Raw genomic sequence first — 18,826 nt, forward strand, 5'->3', positions numbered from 1 at the left:
ACTAGGCATTGAGGTGCTAGGGAATCCTAAGCCTAGCTGAGGGCCAGTTCTGAGGAATAAGGTTACTTGTATATATAAAGTGGCTCAATGAGTAAAAACACTGACTGGTATTGAGTTTGAAGCACAAAGATCACGTGCAAGCACCGCACCTACCAGGATCGGGCTTTGGTCCCGACCCTGTGGACGTTCCTAGCACTGATAGGACTACACGCCGGCGTCGCACTAACACAGGCACGCAAGGGGTTAATCCCTCCACACCTGCAATACACCCCGCCCCTGCCTATCAGTGGAAAGCCTATGTCTAATGACTCATTACTCATAGCCTTGTGCCACGCTCTCATTTGCTATCTGATCCTTATACTGTATGCTCAGCCTTGCCTCAAGCAAATTGGCTGAGCATAAACCTTGTTTATGTTACGTAGTGCAGCATCCTGCTGCCCCGCGCATTCTGTCTTGATCTCTTGTACCTTTTGCCCTCAGCTTGTACCTGGACCTCCGCCTTCTGACTCTTGACCTCGGCTTGCATTTAGACTCCCACCTTCTCTACCCCTGTACCCCGGCTACGCACAACGACCATCCAACTTCTCCAATCCTAGACCACGGCAAGTATCATGACCATTCTGACCTCTCCTACCCTGACCCGGCTACACGACCTTCACTCTGCACGCGGTTACACGGTTGTAGGTTGGCGTTTACCAATATTCCCACCTCAGCCTCACGGTCCCGTCCTGTTTGTGGTGAGCACGTTACAGATTTAATATAAAGAAAGAGGCTGCTTTACCAACATAAATGTCAATGCTCAAAGACCAAAATAAGTGAGTTGTGGTGGTTCTGGACCAGTACGTTACATTTCATTTGAGAAGTACTATTAGCAAACACTGAGACTCAATGGAAGTCTATGGCTCCTATTCTACAGTATGAGAGTTAAGAGTCAAACACAGTAAATTATACACCGACTTCCCTTGCAGTGAATAAAAAGACCTTGCAAAAACACTTTTTTTTCAGGTGAGTAAAGTGGATTGCTACGGCTTTTCACTTTAATCTATAGTGAGCTCCCACACAGAAACCTCCTAGCCAATAATATTACCATGTAATGTATTAAGTTATCATTGTTTCTTTTCAAACGCTGTATTATTTAGCTGCTTACACTGGGAACAAAGTGCAGCAATGTACCCAAAAAGTGCTTATTTCTTTCCCAGTGTCTGATGTTGTGTTTTTTTACACGTATTGTACTATAATTCCCTGCATTGTCTCTTTTGAAATAGCTGCATAAATTGTTGACAATATAAAAAAAATGCACATACATACAATATGCACTCAACAATTAACTATTCATATATTTCAGTTTATATTTTGCGTTATGTCTCACGTGTAAAGTTATTCTACCCAATCAGTCGCCATGGAGTTGCATCCGCTGCTTATTGAGCTGTTAATCAACGGTCAGACTCTTACTTGATGTGAGCCTCTTGTAATATAAACTATACAATTAATGTAACAGCTCAGATCAGGGAGATGTATGAGGGGAATAGACGGGACCTCTTTACTGTCCACAGAAGTGCATCTGGAACGTGTTTCTGTGTGGGATTTTTTCCAATTAACATCTCCTGGCTAAAAACTGGGGCGAAATAACAGCACCTAAATTACCAAGGAAAAACATAGCTATTTCAACCAATTAGATTTTCTCCTTTGATAAACATGAAGCGTTTCCGCATCAGTATTTTAGCAAGGAGAAAAAGGATACATTTCTTGACTAACTACAGCTCAGCCCCGTTATAGCCCGGTCCTCGGGGGCCACCTGATCCGACCGCGCTACAAACATGGTCGCGCTAATTAAATAAATTAAAAAAATTACAAATGGCCGCCGCGCCCGGGGTTCCGTGTCTACAGAGGGGGGAGAGCTGGGATCACACTGTGCTGCACTGTGCTAACGTCCTTCCCTTCCTCCCTCCTCCCCAGCAGTCAGAGAGCTGCAGGCAGTGCTAGGAGAGTGCGAGGCTCAGGGCTGCAGCCTCCTCTCCATGCCAATTTTACTCACATGTCCCTGGCCACTGATCACCCCGCACAGCAGCTTCTCCTGCTCTCAATGGCAAACTTTTCAGGGACGCCGGGGGAGCCTGCCCTGTCTAGGGAGAGAGGTGTGTGTTTGTGTGTCTGTCTGTGTGTGTTCTCTTGTTCCTGATAGCTTCTCCTGCTCTACACCACAGCCATTCTATCCTTCTGTGTGCAAGAGTGATTTAGGAGATAGCAGCTGACACCAGAGATAGGGGGGGAGGGGAGTGTGTTGTGTGCTGTGAGTGTGTGCAGTGTGCAGTGAGTGTGTGTAGTGTGCAGTGAGTGTGTAGTGTCCTGTGAGTGTATGCAATGTGCAGTGCAGTGTGCTGTGAGAGTGTGCAGTGAGTGTATGCAGTGTGCAAAAAAAATGTAAAAAAAAAATCTTGAAAATAAATTTTGATTTTTTTTTTTTTTTTTAATTCGGGGTCCATGCTCAAACCGCGTTATAAGCAGATCCGCGTTATAGCAGATCACGCTATAACGGGGTTGAGCTGTATTGGGTGGAATCACAGATAAAACGTGACACATGGACGGTCTGAACTGAATTATTATGGAAAAAAAAAAAAGAACACAGAATGTTTCTATCGGTATAAAAACTAAAAGCAATTTAATATGGTAAACTTCTCGTTTTAAAAGATTCAAAGTCATGTATTGCTAGTGTAAGGCCGCGGATATAGTAGCCGCGTGTGCCGTTGCGCGAGCCTGTCCCAGAGGCGATCCGTGGCCTATGGGATGGGGAGACGCGATCGGGAGGCGTACCCGTGACGTCACATGAGCCGTTCGCCTTCATTGACTGAACTGTTCCCGTGACACGGCCGTCGCGCGACAAAATAAAATTCTTTTGTCTGCCCGGGAATCGCGTATGCGGTCGCGTGCTCTATGGCCTTCCTCATTGAGGTATGGCCTTTTGTTCGCGCGCGCGGTGACACGGACTATGGACGCAGCCTAATGATTCGCATTCATGCTACCAAATATTGTGGCATACACAAGATAGTCCTGATTTGCAAACGTCTGTACTGTACAGTCACAAAAAAGCTCAATATTAGAGTTGGAGAAGGCTGAAGAAAGTAGCAATGCTGTGTGAAATTTTAAATAATATCTACATTTATTAACCACTTTCCAAACTTTTAAGCAATGTTAATGGTGTAAAGTTAAGAGGAGACTTTTGTCAAACAACTTAAAAGAAAAAAAAGTGTAATTGTAAAACTGTAATTAAAAATAATAAAATAAGTGATACTCTGGCCACACTGGCTAACGTGAACGTTTCTTTCATAGATTTGGGATAAATATGTAGGGCCGGCTTCATTGCAGTGCCACCGAGCCCAGCTCTCTTATCCACAAGAGTTAAAGTGATTGCTGGGGGAGAACGCGGGGCCTCTGTAAGTGCCTATTACCTCCTATCTGGCTTCTCCTCCAGCATGCTCTCATCTCTGCCACGTCGCCATGACATCACGAAGTAGCCGAGATGAGATGCCGGAGCAGGTAAGAGGCCCGTGCTCTCCCCCGGCATCGTCCCCCGCTTTATTTTAAGCCAGCTCTGTAAATATGTGAGACGTTTCTAAAACTTCAATTAACTTGCACTGGGATGAGAGAATAAATTGCATGGAGACTGCAGAAAAATGATACATTTTCAGTTAATAATCAGCAAGTTTCCCCCATAAACAAGACTTGTGTGTATGTTTATTTATAAAGCACCAATCTACACAGCACAACTATAATTCAGACAATAGAGGGACATAATATACAAACTTAAACAAGTGCATTAAACAGGACTTTAAAGCAGCAGTCCAAGCTGCTGGTGTGTCTTAAAATCTTATTTTCCCTTTATTATGTGCATCAATACAATCCACACAATACGTAATTAGCCAAGTTGCAGATCGATCCATTCTCTTGTGATCGATTGGCGAAGATTCGGCTTGGAGTTCACTAAATGGCTGCCAGTGCAGCACAAGAGAACCAAAAATGCAAAGTTCTGTGGGGAAGATCATGTGACCACGCAGTCACTAGATAGAACTGGTGCACTGCTAGAGAGAGGGCGGGCTCAAAAAAGCGGTGTGCCAGAACCTGTTTTAGAAGAGGAAGGTGATGTGACTGTAAGGATGTGTATACATATATATGATGGTTCCGCGCTGTCACTGACATAGGAAGCGCCATACTGTTCTTTTGCCAGCAAGGTCACTGAGTAAGAGTCAGGCTGCGCATGCGCGAGGAAAGCGCGCGAACGGCAACCAATCTGGAGAGACTTTGGGGGCTGCACTCTGAACTCTGAACTGTGAGAGAGTCAGCTGAGGCTGAGGACCAATAGGGTGCGAGACTCTGGATAGAGAAGACAGGATGCGTGTGGGCGGTGGGACACACGAGTGAGAGGTGAAGGAGGAAGGTGGCGGAACCTCGTGTGCGCGAGCGGAGGGTCAGTGACCCTTCCGCTTAGGTGAGAGACATTCCCCAGCCCCCAGGAGCATTACCCCTGTCATCGTAGGGTGCCGCTTTTGTAGGGACGGCCGTAGTAGTTAGGGACCCACCCGTTAGTGCGGTTCAGCTGCGGAGTTGCGGACGCCATCTTGGTCTGGAGGACAGACCGCACAGCATAACGGAGTGTCGGCGAAAGGCAGGAGCAACACTGGGTACCTGTGTGAAGTGGTGTGGTCACCGTAGTGGCCGGAAGGTATCTTTAATCAGCAAGTGCACCTACACCGGTCATCAGACGCTGATCCCGCCTCCCACTAACTAATTGGGGGCACCAGTGTGCCAGCATACTATGCTGTACAGACACTAGTTACAGGACATACTCCTAGGGAGAGTGGCAGAGCCACCTGTGTACCGAACATTATCCCTAACAAGGTGTGGCTGAGCCACTGTGTGTGTGTTACATGATGTGATATATAGAGTATAAGGGTTAAGACGTGTCATGTATATTCTCTAAGCTTTCGTTACATATTGCAAATAGTAAAAGGTTGCCTGTTGCACAATACCGTTGTATGTTTCTTACTCAGGGCAGATTCTCTAATATGGGGATCCTGGGTAAGTGGAGGCGCTGCACCATGATAGTTAAGGGTATGACCCCAGGCTCTCCCATGGCGGAGGCTCAGAGCTCCTGAAACCACAGGTATACACAGCACACCGGTAGTTCCCTTAGATCTGGGATTCACAAAAAGGGCTACATGACTTTGTAAACAGTTGCCATAGATACAAAAAATGCTTGTTACATTAAAAATGTAATTCAGAGTTGTTTTAAAAAAAATGCTACAGATATTTTCTGATGGTACAGAACTAATCTATTAAAAAAAAACACACATGTAGGATATTGCTTGGTCTGCAGCTTTAAACAATGGGAAAGAGGGGGTCCATGTCCTACAGAGCAAACAATCTGAATAGAACAGGAAACTGCTTAAGCACTAAGATTGTAAACTCGCCGGGGCAGTAATTTGCCTTCATGGTTTGTGGCACTTATTGTATTATAATTCCCTGTACAGAATACTCTGTTGCAAAGCGCAGAGTACACTGGAGGCGCTATATAAAGATATAAAAAGCAGAACAAGTGCACCAGGAGTTGCCTCAGGCTGCGCTTATAGTGAGCACTGCGTTGCTTGCGACCGCGTGACGTCACACGTCACCATCGCTATAGTGAAAGTTGCACTTGAGTAGTGCGATTTCGCTGGCAGCAAGGGAGAAGGCACAAAAGGCGAGATGGAGATGTGATTGGCTTGCCGCCAGTCACGTGATGCGGCCGTCACTGTATCACAAAATCAATTGTCTTCTGTGCTTTTGGTCTCCATGTCGCTTCACAGCGCGATCGCGCCTACTATGGGCACCCACAACGGACATCAGGTAGTTTTGGCTCTGCGCGCCGTCGCCATGACTATAAGCGCAGCCTCAAGCTTACATTTAGTCTGTATCACTCATGGTGCAAATTTTAAAAGAAATTGTGGTACTTTGCACATACCAGTACCACAACCCATCCACTAGCCAACAATAATTGCAGACAACATAACAAGTTAGTTGCAAATCACCAACACTTTGTATGACAATATAGATGTTTAGATAGGGTGACCAGTCGTCCCGGTTGTGTGTGTGTCACAGTCTGTGTGTGTGTGTGTGTGTGTGTGTCACAGTCTGTGTGTGTGTGTGTGTGTGTCACAGTCTGTGTGTGTGTGTGTCACAGTCTATGTGTGTGTGTGTCAGTCTGTGTGTGTGTGTGTCACAGTCTGTGTGTGTGTGTCACAGTCTGTGTGTGTGTGTGTGTCACAGTCTGCGTGTGTGTGTCACAGTCTGCGTGTGTGTCACAGTCTGCGTGTGTGTCACAGTCTGCGTGTGTGTGTCACAGTCTGCGTGTGTGTGTGTGTGTCACAGTCTGTGCGTGCGTGTGTGTGTGAGTCTGTGCGAGTGTGAGTCACAGTCTGTGCGAGTGTGTGTCACAGTCTGTGCGAGTGTGTGTCAGTCTGTGCGAGTGTGTGTCAGTCTGTGCGAGTGTGTGTCAGTCTGTGCGAGTGTGTGTCACAGTCTGTGCGAGTGTGTCACAGTCTGTGCGAGTGTGTGCCACAGTCTGTGCGAGTGTGTGCCACAGTCTGTGCGAGTGTGTGCCACAGTCTGTGCGAGTGTGTGCCACAGTCTGTGCGAGTGTGTGTCACAGTCTGTGCGAGTGTGTGTCACAGTCTGTGCGAGTGTGTCACAGTCGGTGCGAGTTTGTCACAGTCGGTGCGAGTGTGTCAGTCTGTGCGAGTGTGTGTCAGTATGTGTGTCACAGTCTGTGTGTATGTGTCAGTCTGTGTGTATGTGTCACTGTGTGTCTGTGTGTGTGTCACTGTCTGTGTGTGTCACTGTGTAGCTGTATCCTCCCCTCCAAATTCCATCAACATGGCTGCGCGACGTCACGTAATGCACATTGCCATAACGAGACACTCCATGACATCACGCGGCATCAAGTTGACATGACAACGGGACATATTATGGCGTCGAGGCATCACGTAATGCCACATTGTCATGGCAACATGTCACCGCCTGACGTCAGTGTCTCGTTGTCATGGCAACGGGGTGCGTCACATGATGTAATTTGTTTTATAAATAATTTTTTAATGTGTCCCGGTTTTTCATTTTGAAAATCTGGTCACCCTATGTTTAGAGCAACTCCGCTATCAAATACATTGCCAGGCAGCGCACGTAAACCTGTCCCGGTTGGGAGTTTTCATTAAAGTTACAAAATCAACAAGGTCGATGCGATGCCAGAGGCACAGGCAGCTAAAGGGTTAATGGTGTAGCTCTAATGAGTGGCAAGAAAATAGCATTTGACCAAAACATTTAGATATCCAAAACACTAAAAAATTAAACATTAATGTTAAGGGTTGTAGTAAAAAAGCTGATCTAATGTGATCTTTCTTTTCTATCTCCCATATCTTCCCATAAACATCACTAGGACTAATTGCCCGGATGAAATATGGCACCGCGCGCCTCCAAGCTGTTAAAATGACGTCACTATGCCCCGACAGTTTTGTTAAGTAAACGCGCCTTCCCTACTCCCTCGGATAGACCAGTCCCACACTTACTTCTACGGCTGACGCTTTGCACGTCACCTCGTCAGCCACAAAGCGCTCCATGCCCCGGCCAGCGGTGCAGAAGAAGCGCACTCTCGCGGCCGAAGTCGGGTCCGAGCACACGGTTTCCATAGCAGCCCTCGACGTTCTGTTTCTAGGAGGCGCGCCCTGCTCCTCTGCGCTGATGTTGACATATGGAAATGGCGGGAAGATAGCGCGCACGCCGCCTTAGCTTGTGACGTCACCAACATAGATACGAATCAGCCCAGATAGGGGTAGTCATTTCTGCACACGGCTGAGCGCACTGTCCTTTCATTTTAAACATATGTATGTTTTTGTGTGGAAAATGGATACTTAAAATAGAATACACATGGAAGTCATGTTACTTGGTGGATTTGCATGGCGTCCATGTTGAGTACTGGCGCCGCCCTCTCTTACCCTCCAGGACAACGTCACTGTAAATCTATTTTTTCCCCCAACCTGTGTAGGAGTTGGGTGAACGTTATATGGACACTCAGTTAGTTATAGCAGACGTGCTAGGGACATATTTATATTTTTTCTTCTCAAAAACCTCAATATCTCAATGATTTTGGATCCTTGGAAGTTGACATACATGGCTAAAGAAATATAGCTATTTTAATACTACTGTATGTACATAATGAAATGCACAAACCCACCAAATATGTCTAATATTAAAGCAGAACATGGAGGTGGGAAAAGTTCACATATCGTATGTTAGTTTTGTGGAGTCATTGTCATAAACCAGTCTTGGGAACTCTTGGTTTCATTGCAGAATAAGGGACAATGTTTGCATTGGGGAACCAGGTGGAATTTTAACAATGAAACAGAAAGTGTATATAGCAAGATGCTTACACTAGATCCCTCTAGAATTGCACTCTAAGTATAGCCAGATATATATATTGTGACAATATTGGTCAAGGAATGCCAATATTCCTAATATTTCTTCAAGGGAATGACTAATAAAGAGTAACTTCAAATTACACAAACATTTTTGGTATATGTTGCCTTTCATAAGTACAATTGTCTTTGCAGGCCATTATGTATGTTTGTCAGACATTATCTGCTTTCACAGGCCGTTTGGTATTGCTCTAATATGAAAGTAGCTGAAGTCCAGCACTCACTATTATGTAGGTGCCAATGTAGTCATCTGACAATCTACACAACAGGGAGTCCTCAATATCATAGGCAAAATTTGCCAAATCAGAAAGAATTGAACCAAGCCATAAGACAAGGGCATTTGCTTTTAAAATAAAGCAGGTAAATAGTAATTTTGAAAGTACAAATGGAATGCAAAAATACTTAATCACAAAGGTTTTTAAGCAAATGTATGTTAATTACTACTATATAAAAGGTAAATGCAATTTGCACATGTTGTACAATGTTGTAGTATGCATATGAAACAATAATTTAACACTATATTCACTAGAAAAACAAAATATCTGCTCATGAACACAATAGGGTAGGTACACTGGAAAGTGTACAAAGGAAAAAGTGATTGGGTAAAAGGAATACAAATATTTTGCCCACATCAATAAACAGCAACATAAATATTTGAATAGCAGTTAAATAATTAAAAATAATTCGTACAAACCTACTTATAAATGTTTTATCCCCAAATGTATAAATACATACAAATATAATCATTTTCTAGATCTTAAGGCAGAACATGAAACACAGACAGAGCTCAGTGCACAGCCAGTGAAACGTATACACGGTACAGTGCCTAAATATATATGTATAGATATCTATTAAATAAAATGGTCTTTTAGTTTAACATTTTGGCCAAAGTGTTGTAAGCCCCTGAGCCACTACACGGCAGACCACATCTCAAGGGTCCCTAACACTAATATAAATTCTTAATAACCTGGAAGAATGATTTATAATAAATCTGTCAAAATTAGTTGCATAGTTCTAAGTCTGATTGAAGCTTTTATTCACCTGTACATTACCAGGAAAAGCACTCTGTATTAGATTTGTCACAATCATACTGCAAGCAAGCAAGTTCCCCTGAGAGTGGGAGATGCCATGGAATGAGCTTTTAATAATTTAAATGTGGTAGGGAGTGAGCTTCAACAAGATGGGAAGAGCCACCCTCCAATCAGCTAAAACCAGTTGATCAGGAATTGTAAAACATACAGGACACCTGCAAGTTACCCCCCAAATAACCACAACATATATATATATATTTATATATATATATATGTATATATATATGTTGTGGTTATTTTGGGGGTTCAGTAGGAGCTTGCAGGTGTCCTTTATGCTCTAGATCTTAAGGGCCAGATTATTATCATGATTGCAGAGCGGTCAAGGTTTACCACTCTATAGCATGAGACTGGGCCTCACAGATAAGTGAGATTTGCACGAGATAGTAGCAGGGAATCCCTGCCTGCCGAGGATGGAGGGGAGTGTGCTGGGCTACTGACAAAAGGAGAAGTAATGACAAGCAGGTTAGGACTTTGTCTCAGGTTCTCCTGGCACTGTGAGTTTTAACGCACGCTGCATGAGACCTTGAGATTTAGTCCTAATATGTGAGACTCATGCAAGTTGTATGACACCGAGAGCTGTAATGGGGGTGTATATAACAATTCTATCTATATAACAAACAACAGGGGGTGCCCAGTGCTACATCCAAATGACAAAAGACATGGTAATAATTACAATAAATAATGCTTCAGTTCTAATAATAATGCTAATCTTAATATATAAAATCGAAAGGTTGGTGCTAGCTGCGGTGAATCTGATTGGTCCTCAGCCTCTGGCCAATCAGATTGGTGGCTCTGACGTCACCCAACTGCCACTCTCTTCCCCCTCGGCCACACACTCTCTCTCTCTCCCCAGCCCCCATCACACTCACCTCCCTCCCCGGCGCTCACTCATTTCCCTCCCTCCCTGGCGGGGGGACATGCAGTGGGCAGGCAGCCTCCGGAAGGACCCCCTTCCTCCTGCAGCTGGTCCCACCAGATGTCGCTCTCTCTTTCCTCAGGCTATTTATTCACATGATTTACAACAGGATACTGTATATATAAGTAAGGTCAGACAAGATGGCGGCGTTGGCAATACTGAGGCGGTCTGTTCCCGCCCGGCTCCTGTCAGGTGCGTGTTTTCCCGCCCAAAGACCCGCCGCTGTCCCCGGCGCTCAGTCACCTCCCTCCCCGGCGCTCAGTCACCTCCCTCCCCGGCGCTCAGTCACCTCCCTCCCCGGCACTCACCTCCCTCCCCGGCGCTCACTCACCTCCCTCCCCGGCGCTCACTCACCTCCCTCCCCGGTGCTCACTCACCTCCCTCCCGGCGCTCACTTCCCTCCCTCCCTGGCGGGGGGACAGGCAGTGGGCAGGCAGCCTGCAGCTACCTCGCGGCGCGAGTGCATAAGATGGCGGCGCCCGGAAGGACCCCCTACTTCCCTCGCGGCGCCGAGTGCGTAAGATGGTGGCGCCCGGAAGGAGAGGTGACATACCTGTGTGTGTCACTGTGTGTGTGTCACTGTGTGTGTGTGTGACACTGTGTGTATGTGTGTGGGACACTGTGTGTCAGACACTGCATGGGGGGGGGGGAGAAGCGGAGAGAGGGGGGAGCGGAGAAACATACAGGGGGAGTGGAGAGGAGGCACCCGGAAATTTTAAGCAACCCTCCCTCCTGTCCACTGTCCCCCCCACCCCCTCCTGTCCACTGTCCCCCCCACCCCCTCCTGTCCACTGTCCCCCCCTCCTGTCCACTGTCCCCCCCTCCTGTCCACTGTCCCCCCACCCCCTCCTGTCCACTGTCCCCCCACCCCCTCCTGTCCACTGTCCCCCCCTCCTGTCCACTGTCCCCCCCATACCTCCTGTCCACTGCCCCCCCTCCTGTCCACTGTCCCCCCCTCCTGTCCACTGTGTGTCCCCCTCCTGTCCACTGTCCCCCCCCCCCCCCCCTCCTAGAGGGAAATTTAACTCACGGGCAACGCTGGGTCTCTCAGCTAGTACTAATAATAATAAAATATGTTTTTTAGTTAGATATTTTGGCCAAATGTAATGCCTGTATGCCCGCAGACCTGGCCAGTCCCCAGTACTGAGGTGGGCAAGGTTATAACATGCACCCACAGCAGTGAGGGCGTGCCCGGAGTGTGGTAATGCGTTGCTGGGCCTGGTAAGAAAGGGTTTACGTATACTTGCAAAGTCCGGGCTACCAGAGTTCGGGTAGTAATGTCCGTGTGCCAGAGTTCAAGGATAGGAGAGAGCAGCGTGGTGATGTCCGTAAGCCAAGGTTCAAGGGTTGGAGAAAGCAGCGTGGTGAAGTTCGTAAGCCAAGGTTCAAGGGCAGGAGAAAGCAGAGTAGTCAAATCCAGAGCAGAGTTCAAGCCAGGGGAATCCAAACAGTAGCAGGGACAGGAACCAGCGCTGAAACAAACAAGGGAGCTAGGCATAGACACTGCACACGCACGGGTCACAGGAAAGCTATGCAGAGCAATGAGCTAGAGGACACATAGGGGTTATAGAGAAAGGAGGACCAATGGGGGAGAGAGAAGGAGCAGAGGGTTGAGTGAGAGGCTGCAGGGATAGGTTAGAAAGAGCAGGGGAGGAGACAGGGAAACCACTCAGAGATATGGCTTGTAAGCCATGGGGGGCGGAGACAGGGTTCTGGGAAGGCAGATATCTGGAGCGTGTGCGCGCGCCCTCTGTAAGGGTCTGATGCGCGTGCACCATGCATGCCAGGGAGCGCGAGGGACGGTGTGTCTGCCCCCCCCCCCCCCTGTGTCCCGCCCCCCCAAGGCTCTCATTGGCCGCTGCTCACCACACCACATACCCGCAACCTCACACACTCCACGACTGAGCCCGCTCACCCTCTCCACCGGCGCTCACCCTCCCCTGGCGCTCTCCCTCGGTGCTCACCCTCTCCCCCGGCGCTCTCCCTCGGCGCTCACCCTCTCCCCCGGCGTTCACCTTCTCCCCCGGCGCTCTCCCTCCCCCGGCGCTCTCCCTCGACCCCCGGTGCTCTCCTTCCTCGGCGCTCCCTCCCACAGACATCTCCCACTACCCCCCTCCCCAAGAGCACGCTCTCTCCGGCTCTCACCTGCCACAGGCCGCTCCTCCAGCTTACCAAACGAAGCTCAAAACGAAGCCAGTTGCTCTGCTATTCATAACAGAACAACTTTGAAACGCCCGCCCTAGCTTCATTGACACAAGCCACCAGATCGTCTGGTTCTCTGACTGGGGCATCTCCTTACATACACTCTGCTGAGCTATCCTTAGCATAGAGGTAGGAGTGTGACCAATCAGAGCGTGGGAATTCCCTGCCGCCAGCCAATAGGGCTCATCCTTTGGCTGACGTAATAGGAGGGGGCATGCCAAATCAGCTCGGGATGCCCGGTGTGCGGGACATACGATTTGTCCAATGGGAATCACGCCGGCACTCCCCCGCTTCCCCAGTCAACACATTGCCACCTACTGGGCAAGCTTCTCTGAGTCTCGCAGACTCCACACAGGGGGTCTCTGTTCTTCGGACCCAGTACTCCGCCCTGCCCCGGCCACTTAGCACCCAACACCTCTCAACATCCCGTCTCCTCTTGGAACTCCAATGTCTATCCATACTTCCCAGCACCTATATGGATGCCCGGGCTAACTTAATAGACATTTAAAGTAGAAGTACAAATGAAATAAAACATACTTTAATACATAGGACCACTTGGGGCGACTCATATTTGTACGCCGGGGAGAATTAGGGGACTACCAGTATCTTTGGCCCCCGAACTCCTGCAAACAAAACAATTGCAAATGGCAAAACTTACACATAGAGAGGTGTTGTTCCAGTACTCGAACAAACATATCTCTAATGAGGAGAAATAATAAAAAGGAGGACCTCCTATGGTATTCTTATTTTTATATATATATTGTATTGTATTGTATTGTATGTCTTTATTTATATAGCGCCATTAATGTACATAGCGCTTCACAGCAGTAATACATGTGGTAATCAAATAAATAACAGATAATATAAATAACAGATCATGGGAATAAGTGCTTTAGACATTAAGGAAGAGGAGTCCCTGCTCCGAGGAGCTTACAGACTAATTGGTAGGTAGGGAGAACGTACAGAGACAGTAGGAGGGAGTTCTGGTAAGTGCATCTGCAGGGGGCCAAGCTTTATGTATCACTAGCTGAGAGACCCGGCGTTGCCCGTGAGTTAAATTTCCCGCTAGGAGGAGGGGGGAGGGAAAGATGGGGAGGGGGGAGAGCGGACGGGAGGGTGGGGGGAGAGCAGTCGGGAGGGTGGGGGGAGAGCGGAAGGGAGGGTGGGGGGAGAGCGGACGGGAGGGTGGGGGGAGAGCGGACGGGAGGGTGGGGGGAGAGCGGACGGGAGGGTGGGGGGAGAGCGGACGGGAGGGTGGGGGAGAGCAGACGGGAGGGTGGGGGAGAGTGGACAGGAGCGGGGGGAGAGTTTACAGGAGGGGGGGGACAGTGGACAGGGGGGGACAGTGGACAGAGGGGGGGGACAGTGGACAGGAGGGGGGGTTTGTGGACTGGGGGGCAGTGGACAGGAGGGGGGCAGTGGATAGGAGGGGGGGCAGTGGACAGAGGGGGGGGGGCAGTGGACAGGAGGGGGGGGGGACAGTGGACAGGAGGGGGGGGGGGCAGTGGACAGGTGGGGGGGGGGGACAGTGGACAGGAGGGGGGGGACAGTGGACAGGAGGGGGGGGACAGTGGACAGGAGGGGGGTGGGTTGCTTAAAATTTTCGGGTCTCTCCTCTCCACTCCCCCTGTATGTTTCTCCGCTCCCCCCTCTCTCTCTGCTCCTGCCCCGCCCCCATGTGACACACACACACAGTGTCCCACAAACAGTGAGACACACACACAGTGTCACACACACACACAGTGAGACACACACACACACAGTGACACACACACAGTGACACACACACACAGTGACACACACACACAGTGACACACACACACACACACGTCACCTCTCCTTCCGGGCGCCGCCATCTTAGTTAGTCAGCGAGGGAGGAAGGGGGTCCTTCCGGGCACCGCCATCTTAGGTGGCTGCGTGTCCCCCAGCCGGGGAGGGAGGTGAGTGGAGCGGGAGGGAGGTGAGTGGAGCGGGAGGGAGGAGAGTGGAGCGGGAGGGAGGTGAGCGGGAGGGAGTGGAGTGGTCTTAGTCTGCGAGGGAGGAAGGGGGTCGTTCCGGGCGCCGCCATCTCAGGTGGCACGTGTCCCCCCGCCGGGGAGGGAGGTGAGTGGAGTGGGAGTGGAGCGGGAGGGAGGTGAGTGGAGCGGGAGGGAGTGGAGCGGGAGGGAGTGGAGCGGGAGGTGAGTGGAGCGGGAGGGAGGGGAGGTGAGTGGAGCGGGAGGGAGGTGAGTGGAGCGGGAGGGAGTGGAGCGGGAGGGAGGTGAGTGGAGCGGGAGGGAGTGGAGCGGGAGGGAGGTGAGTGGAGCGGGAGGGAGGTGAGTGGAGCGGGAGGGAGTGGAGCAGGAGGGAGGTGAGTGGAGCGGGAGGGAGGTAAGTGGAGCTCCGGGGAGGGAGGTGAGTGGAGCGGGAGGGAGGTGAGTGGAGCAGGAGGGAGTGGAGCGGGAGGGAGGTGAGTGGAGCGGGAGGGAGGTGAGTGGAGCGGGAGGGAGGTGAGTGGAGCAGGAGGGAGTGAAGCGGGAGGGAGGTGAGTGGAGCGGGAGGGAGGTAAGTGGAGCTCCGGGGAGGGAGGTGAGTGGAGCGGGAGGGAGGTGAGTGGAGCGGGAGGGAGTGGAGCAGGAGGTGAGTGGAGCGGGAGGGAGGTGAGTGGAGCGGGAGGGAGTGGAGCAGGAGGTGAGTGGAGCGGGAGGGAGGTGAGCAGGAGGGAGTGGAGCGGTCTTAGTTAGTCCGCGAGGGAGGAAGGGGGTCGTTCCGGGCACCGCCATCTTAGGTGGCCACGTGTCCCCCCGCGAGGGAGGGAGGTGAGTGGAGCGGGAGTGGAGCAGGAGTGGAGTGGGAAGGAGGTGAGTGGAGCAGGAGGGAGTGGAGCGGGAGGGAGGTGAGTGGAGCGGGAGGGAGGTGAGTGGAGCGGGAGGGAGGTGAGTGGAGAGGGAGGTGAGTGGAGCAGGAGGGAGGTGAGCGGGATGGAGGTGAGTGGAGCGGGAGGGAGGTAAGTGGAGCTCCGGGGAGGGAGGTGAGTGGAGCTCTGGGGAGGGAGGTGAGTGGAGCAGGAGTGGAGCGGGAGGGAGGTGAGTGGAGCGGGAGTGGAGCGGGAGTGGAGCGGGAGGGAGGTGAGTGGAGCGGGAGGGAGGTAAGTGGAGCTCAGGGGAGGGAGGTGAGTGGAGCTCCGGGGAGGGAGGTGAGTGTGATGGGGGGGGAGAGAGGACAGAGAGAGTGTATGTGTGGCCGAGGGGGAAGAGAGAGAGTGTGTGTGTGTGTGTGTGTCCTTGTCCTTTGGCCCGTCACTCCGCCTCAGGCCAATGAGAGGTGTGCGGGGGCGGGCGGGCCAAGGGACCAATGAGATTTCCCCTAGGGACACAGGCCATGCAGACAGGCATACAGTGCTTTCACTAATATAGTATAAGATGTGTTCAGAATAGCCACACATATATATATATATTAGCAGGGAAAGTGGTGCCTAGTGTCTCCTGCAGGTAAAGCACACAAAGCCAAGGCTGGCACATCAATAATCTCCCCCTACTTAAATACATTCATAAGTCCAGAAAATAGGAGAAAGGAACTCACTTTTAGGAATCCTGTTCAATCCTTTGAAGGTCTTGTGATGTGCTGTCTGCTGTGGTAGAACAACAGGTGAAAGAGGAGAGACGGAGCACTATCACAGCGAAAAATAAGGATCCACAGAGGGTATTCAATAAAAAAGTGAGAGCTTTAATGGATCACACGATGTGCACCATCTTAACAATAATCAATTAAATTTACAGTTTACATTTTCTTTCAATTCACATACAATTGAATATCTTGATTTAAAATTGTATATTGATCAGGATTTACATATACAATCTGATCTATTCAGGAAGCCTAACTCTAGAAATGCATTTCTAAGAGCAAATAGTGGACACCCAAAATCTTTACTTAAAGGCATCCCGAAAGCACGGTTTCTGAGGCTAAAAGGTATATGTTCAAACATGGACAATTTCTTATTACAATCTAAAGAATTAGCCTCAAGATTCATTCATAGGGGATACAAGGAGGTGGATATACAGAGGGCATTTGAACAAGCAGTACACACCCCACGTGATAATCTTTTGGACATGCAGAGCAACACCAAAATGAAGAAAAAAGAACACAATGTTCCATTGTGTTTCATTACACAATTCAGTCGAAAAGCTAATGTGATCCGTAACATTGTTTCCAAACACTGGAATGTCTTGCATCTTGATACTAAGTTAAAACCATCAATTCAAACTTTGCCTAGGTTTGTTTTTAAAAAAGCAAGGACAATATCAAATTTTGTGTCACCTAGTCCTTTTGTTTCACCTTTAACTAAAACAAGAGGTTTTGTGGCACCATTAGGTTTCCACAAGTGTGGTCACTGCAAAATATGTACATATGCAAAATCTATAAAAACTATACGTACTAAAAGAACTAAGGATAAAATTAAGCTGAAAAGTTTTATAACATGTAATACAAAATTTGTTGTGTATATGCTAACCTGTGGATGCGGAAAAAATTACATTGGAAGGACTATACGTCCATTGAAAACACGCATAATGTAACACATTAGGTCCATAAAAAACAAAGACCTAAGGTTTCCAGTGGCGAGACATTTCACTGAGTGTCTGAGTGGTAAATTAAATCTACTCACATTCAGTGGAACTGAATATGTACCACCTCCAATTAGACGAGGTGATCGCCAAAACATTCTTAACCAAAAATAAATGTTTTGGATTTTTTCAATGGACAGTCTGAGCCCCAACGGCATGAATGTCGATTGGGAGATAAAACATTTTCTCCAATAGTATTTTCTCCTCATCCACAGGTGACCATGATGAGATATCTATTTTCAACATTTTGACTGATTATCAATATATCTTCTCTATGGTTATATTGCTCTTTGAAATGTTCTTCTTCTTACTCTAGATAATCTCCTTGATTCTTTTTGATGCGTCTTTTGATACCTATCCTTTATTGCTTCTTAATGTTTGGGTGATGTTTCATTTTGCTTATTACTATCTATTTAAAATTCTATAAGCGATTGTTCATATACATCCATATATGTCTTCAAAGACTATTTATGACAATCATTGATGTTTGAATTATTAATGCAATAATATTTGGATCCATGTTGTGTGTGTGTGTATATACAAATATATATATACATATATATATATATATAGACAAAAGAAAAAACAATAAAGCAGCGCCTTAAAAAGGTATTGAATATGGTGAATGTATATAGTTAATACTAAAAATATACCCACATAATATAAATATATAAGTGCCTGTAAATAAATCAATTATTAATGTGAATAAAAACCTATTAATAACATCAAACAGTGATATACAAAAAGAGATATAAAGTGAAAACCAGTCCTTGGGAAAATGTCCAACAATATTAGTGATGCTGGTAGAAGGGGTCACCGGCTGCTCTCAAGGGGATTAACCACATCCGTATGAAATCTGCAGAAAAGAGAGAGGAGAGAGCGCACGCCCCATAGTATAAAACCGTATATTTAATGATGGGAAAGGGGAGGGAGGGGGAAGAAATACACTCACAAGGGTACAAGAATTAAAAGCATTTCGTGATCATATCACCACCATCCGGTATATTTCGTGATCATATCACCACCATCCGGTATCTGTGCTTGATTCAAAAGTCCATCAGTCTCTCAGAGATGAAGGAACCGTGATCCGTCAAGATGTCCAGGGTGTGTGGATATAAATCAGCAAAACGTTCCAGAAATCCCAGAGAATGTCTCCTTGCTGGATGGCCTCTGTAGTGTTGGACGCTCGAACCGGCCTGTTCATGCGCATCATTAAATATACGGTTTTATACTATGGGGCGTGCGCTCTCTCCTCTCTCTTTTCTACTGTATATATATATATATATAGAGAGAGAAAGAGATTATTATTATTATTATGTTATTATATATTTTTTATTGTATTATATTGATAATATTTGTTTAGTCCACATTTTATGTGTATGTGTGTATATATACCCTTGAAAATATATGTGTTTCATATATATGTACACACTTTTGTTTTGCTATATATTTTCATTTTTCTTATTTTTTAATTTTTTTCATTTTTTCATTTTTCTTATTTTTATTTTTTATACATTT

At 47.9% G+C, this 18,826-nt stretch overlaps 1 protein-coding gene across 2 annotated transcripts in view; it reads right to left on the reverse strand.

The window, feature by feature from the left end:
• The window catches only part of THUMPD2 (THUMP domain 2 tRNA and snRNA guanosine methyltransferase), a 48,934-nt gene extending 40,924 nt beyond the window's left edge, over positions 1-8,010 (reverse strand). The window contains exon 1 of one of the 2 annotated variants that reach the window (XM_075596468.1): positions 7,593-8,010. In XM_075596468.1, coding sequence (XP_075452583.1) covers positions 7,593-7,712 — 120 coding nt within the window. In that variant the 5' untranslated portion in view covers positions 7,713-8,010. The remainder of the gene's footprint in view (positions 1-7,592) is intronic. The other variant, XM_075596469.1, reaches the window with a different exon arrangement.
• Positions 8,011-18,826: the final 10,816 nt, after the last annotated feature.

The sequence above is a fragment of the Ascaphus truei genome, chromosome 4 (assembly GCF_040206685.1).
Source record: "Ascaphus truei isolate aAscTru1 chromosome 4, aAscTru1.hap1, whole genome shotgun sequence".
Lineage (NCBI taxonomy): Eukaryota > Metazoa > Chordata > Amphibia > Anura > Ascaphidae > Ascaphus > Ascaphus truei.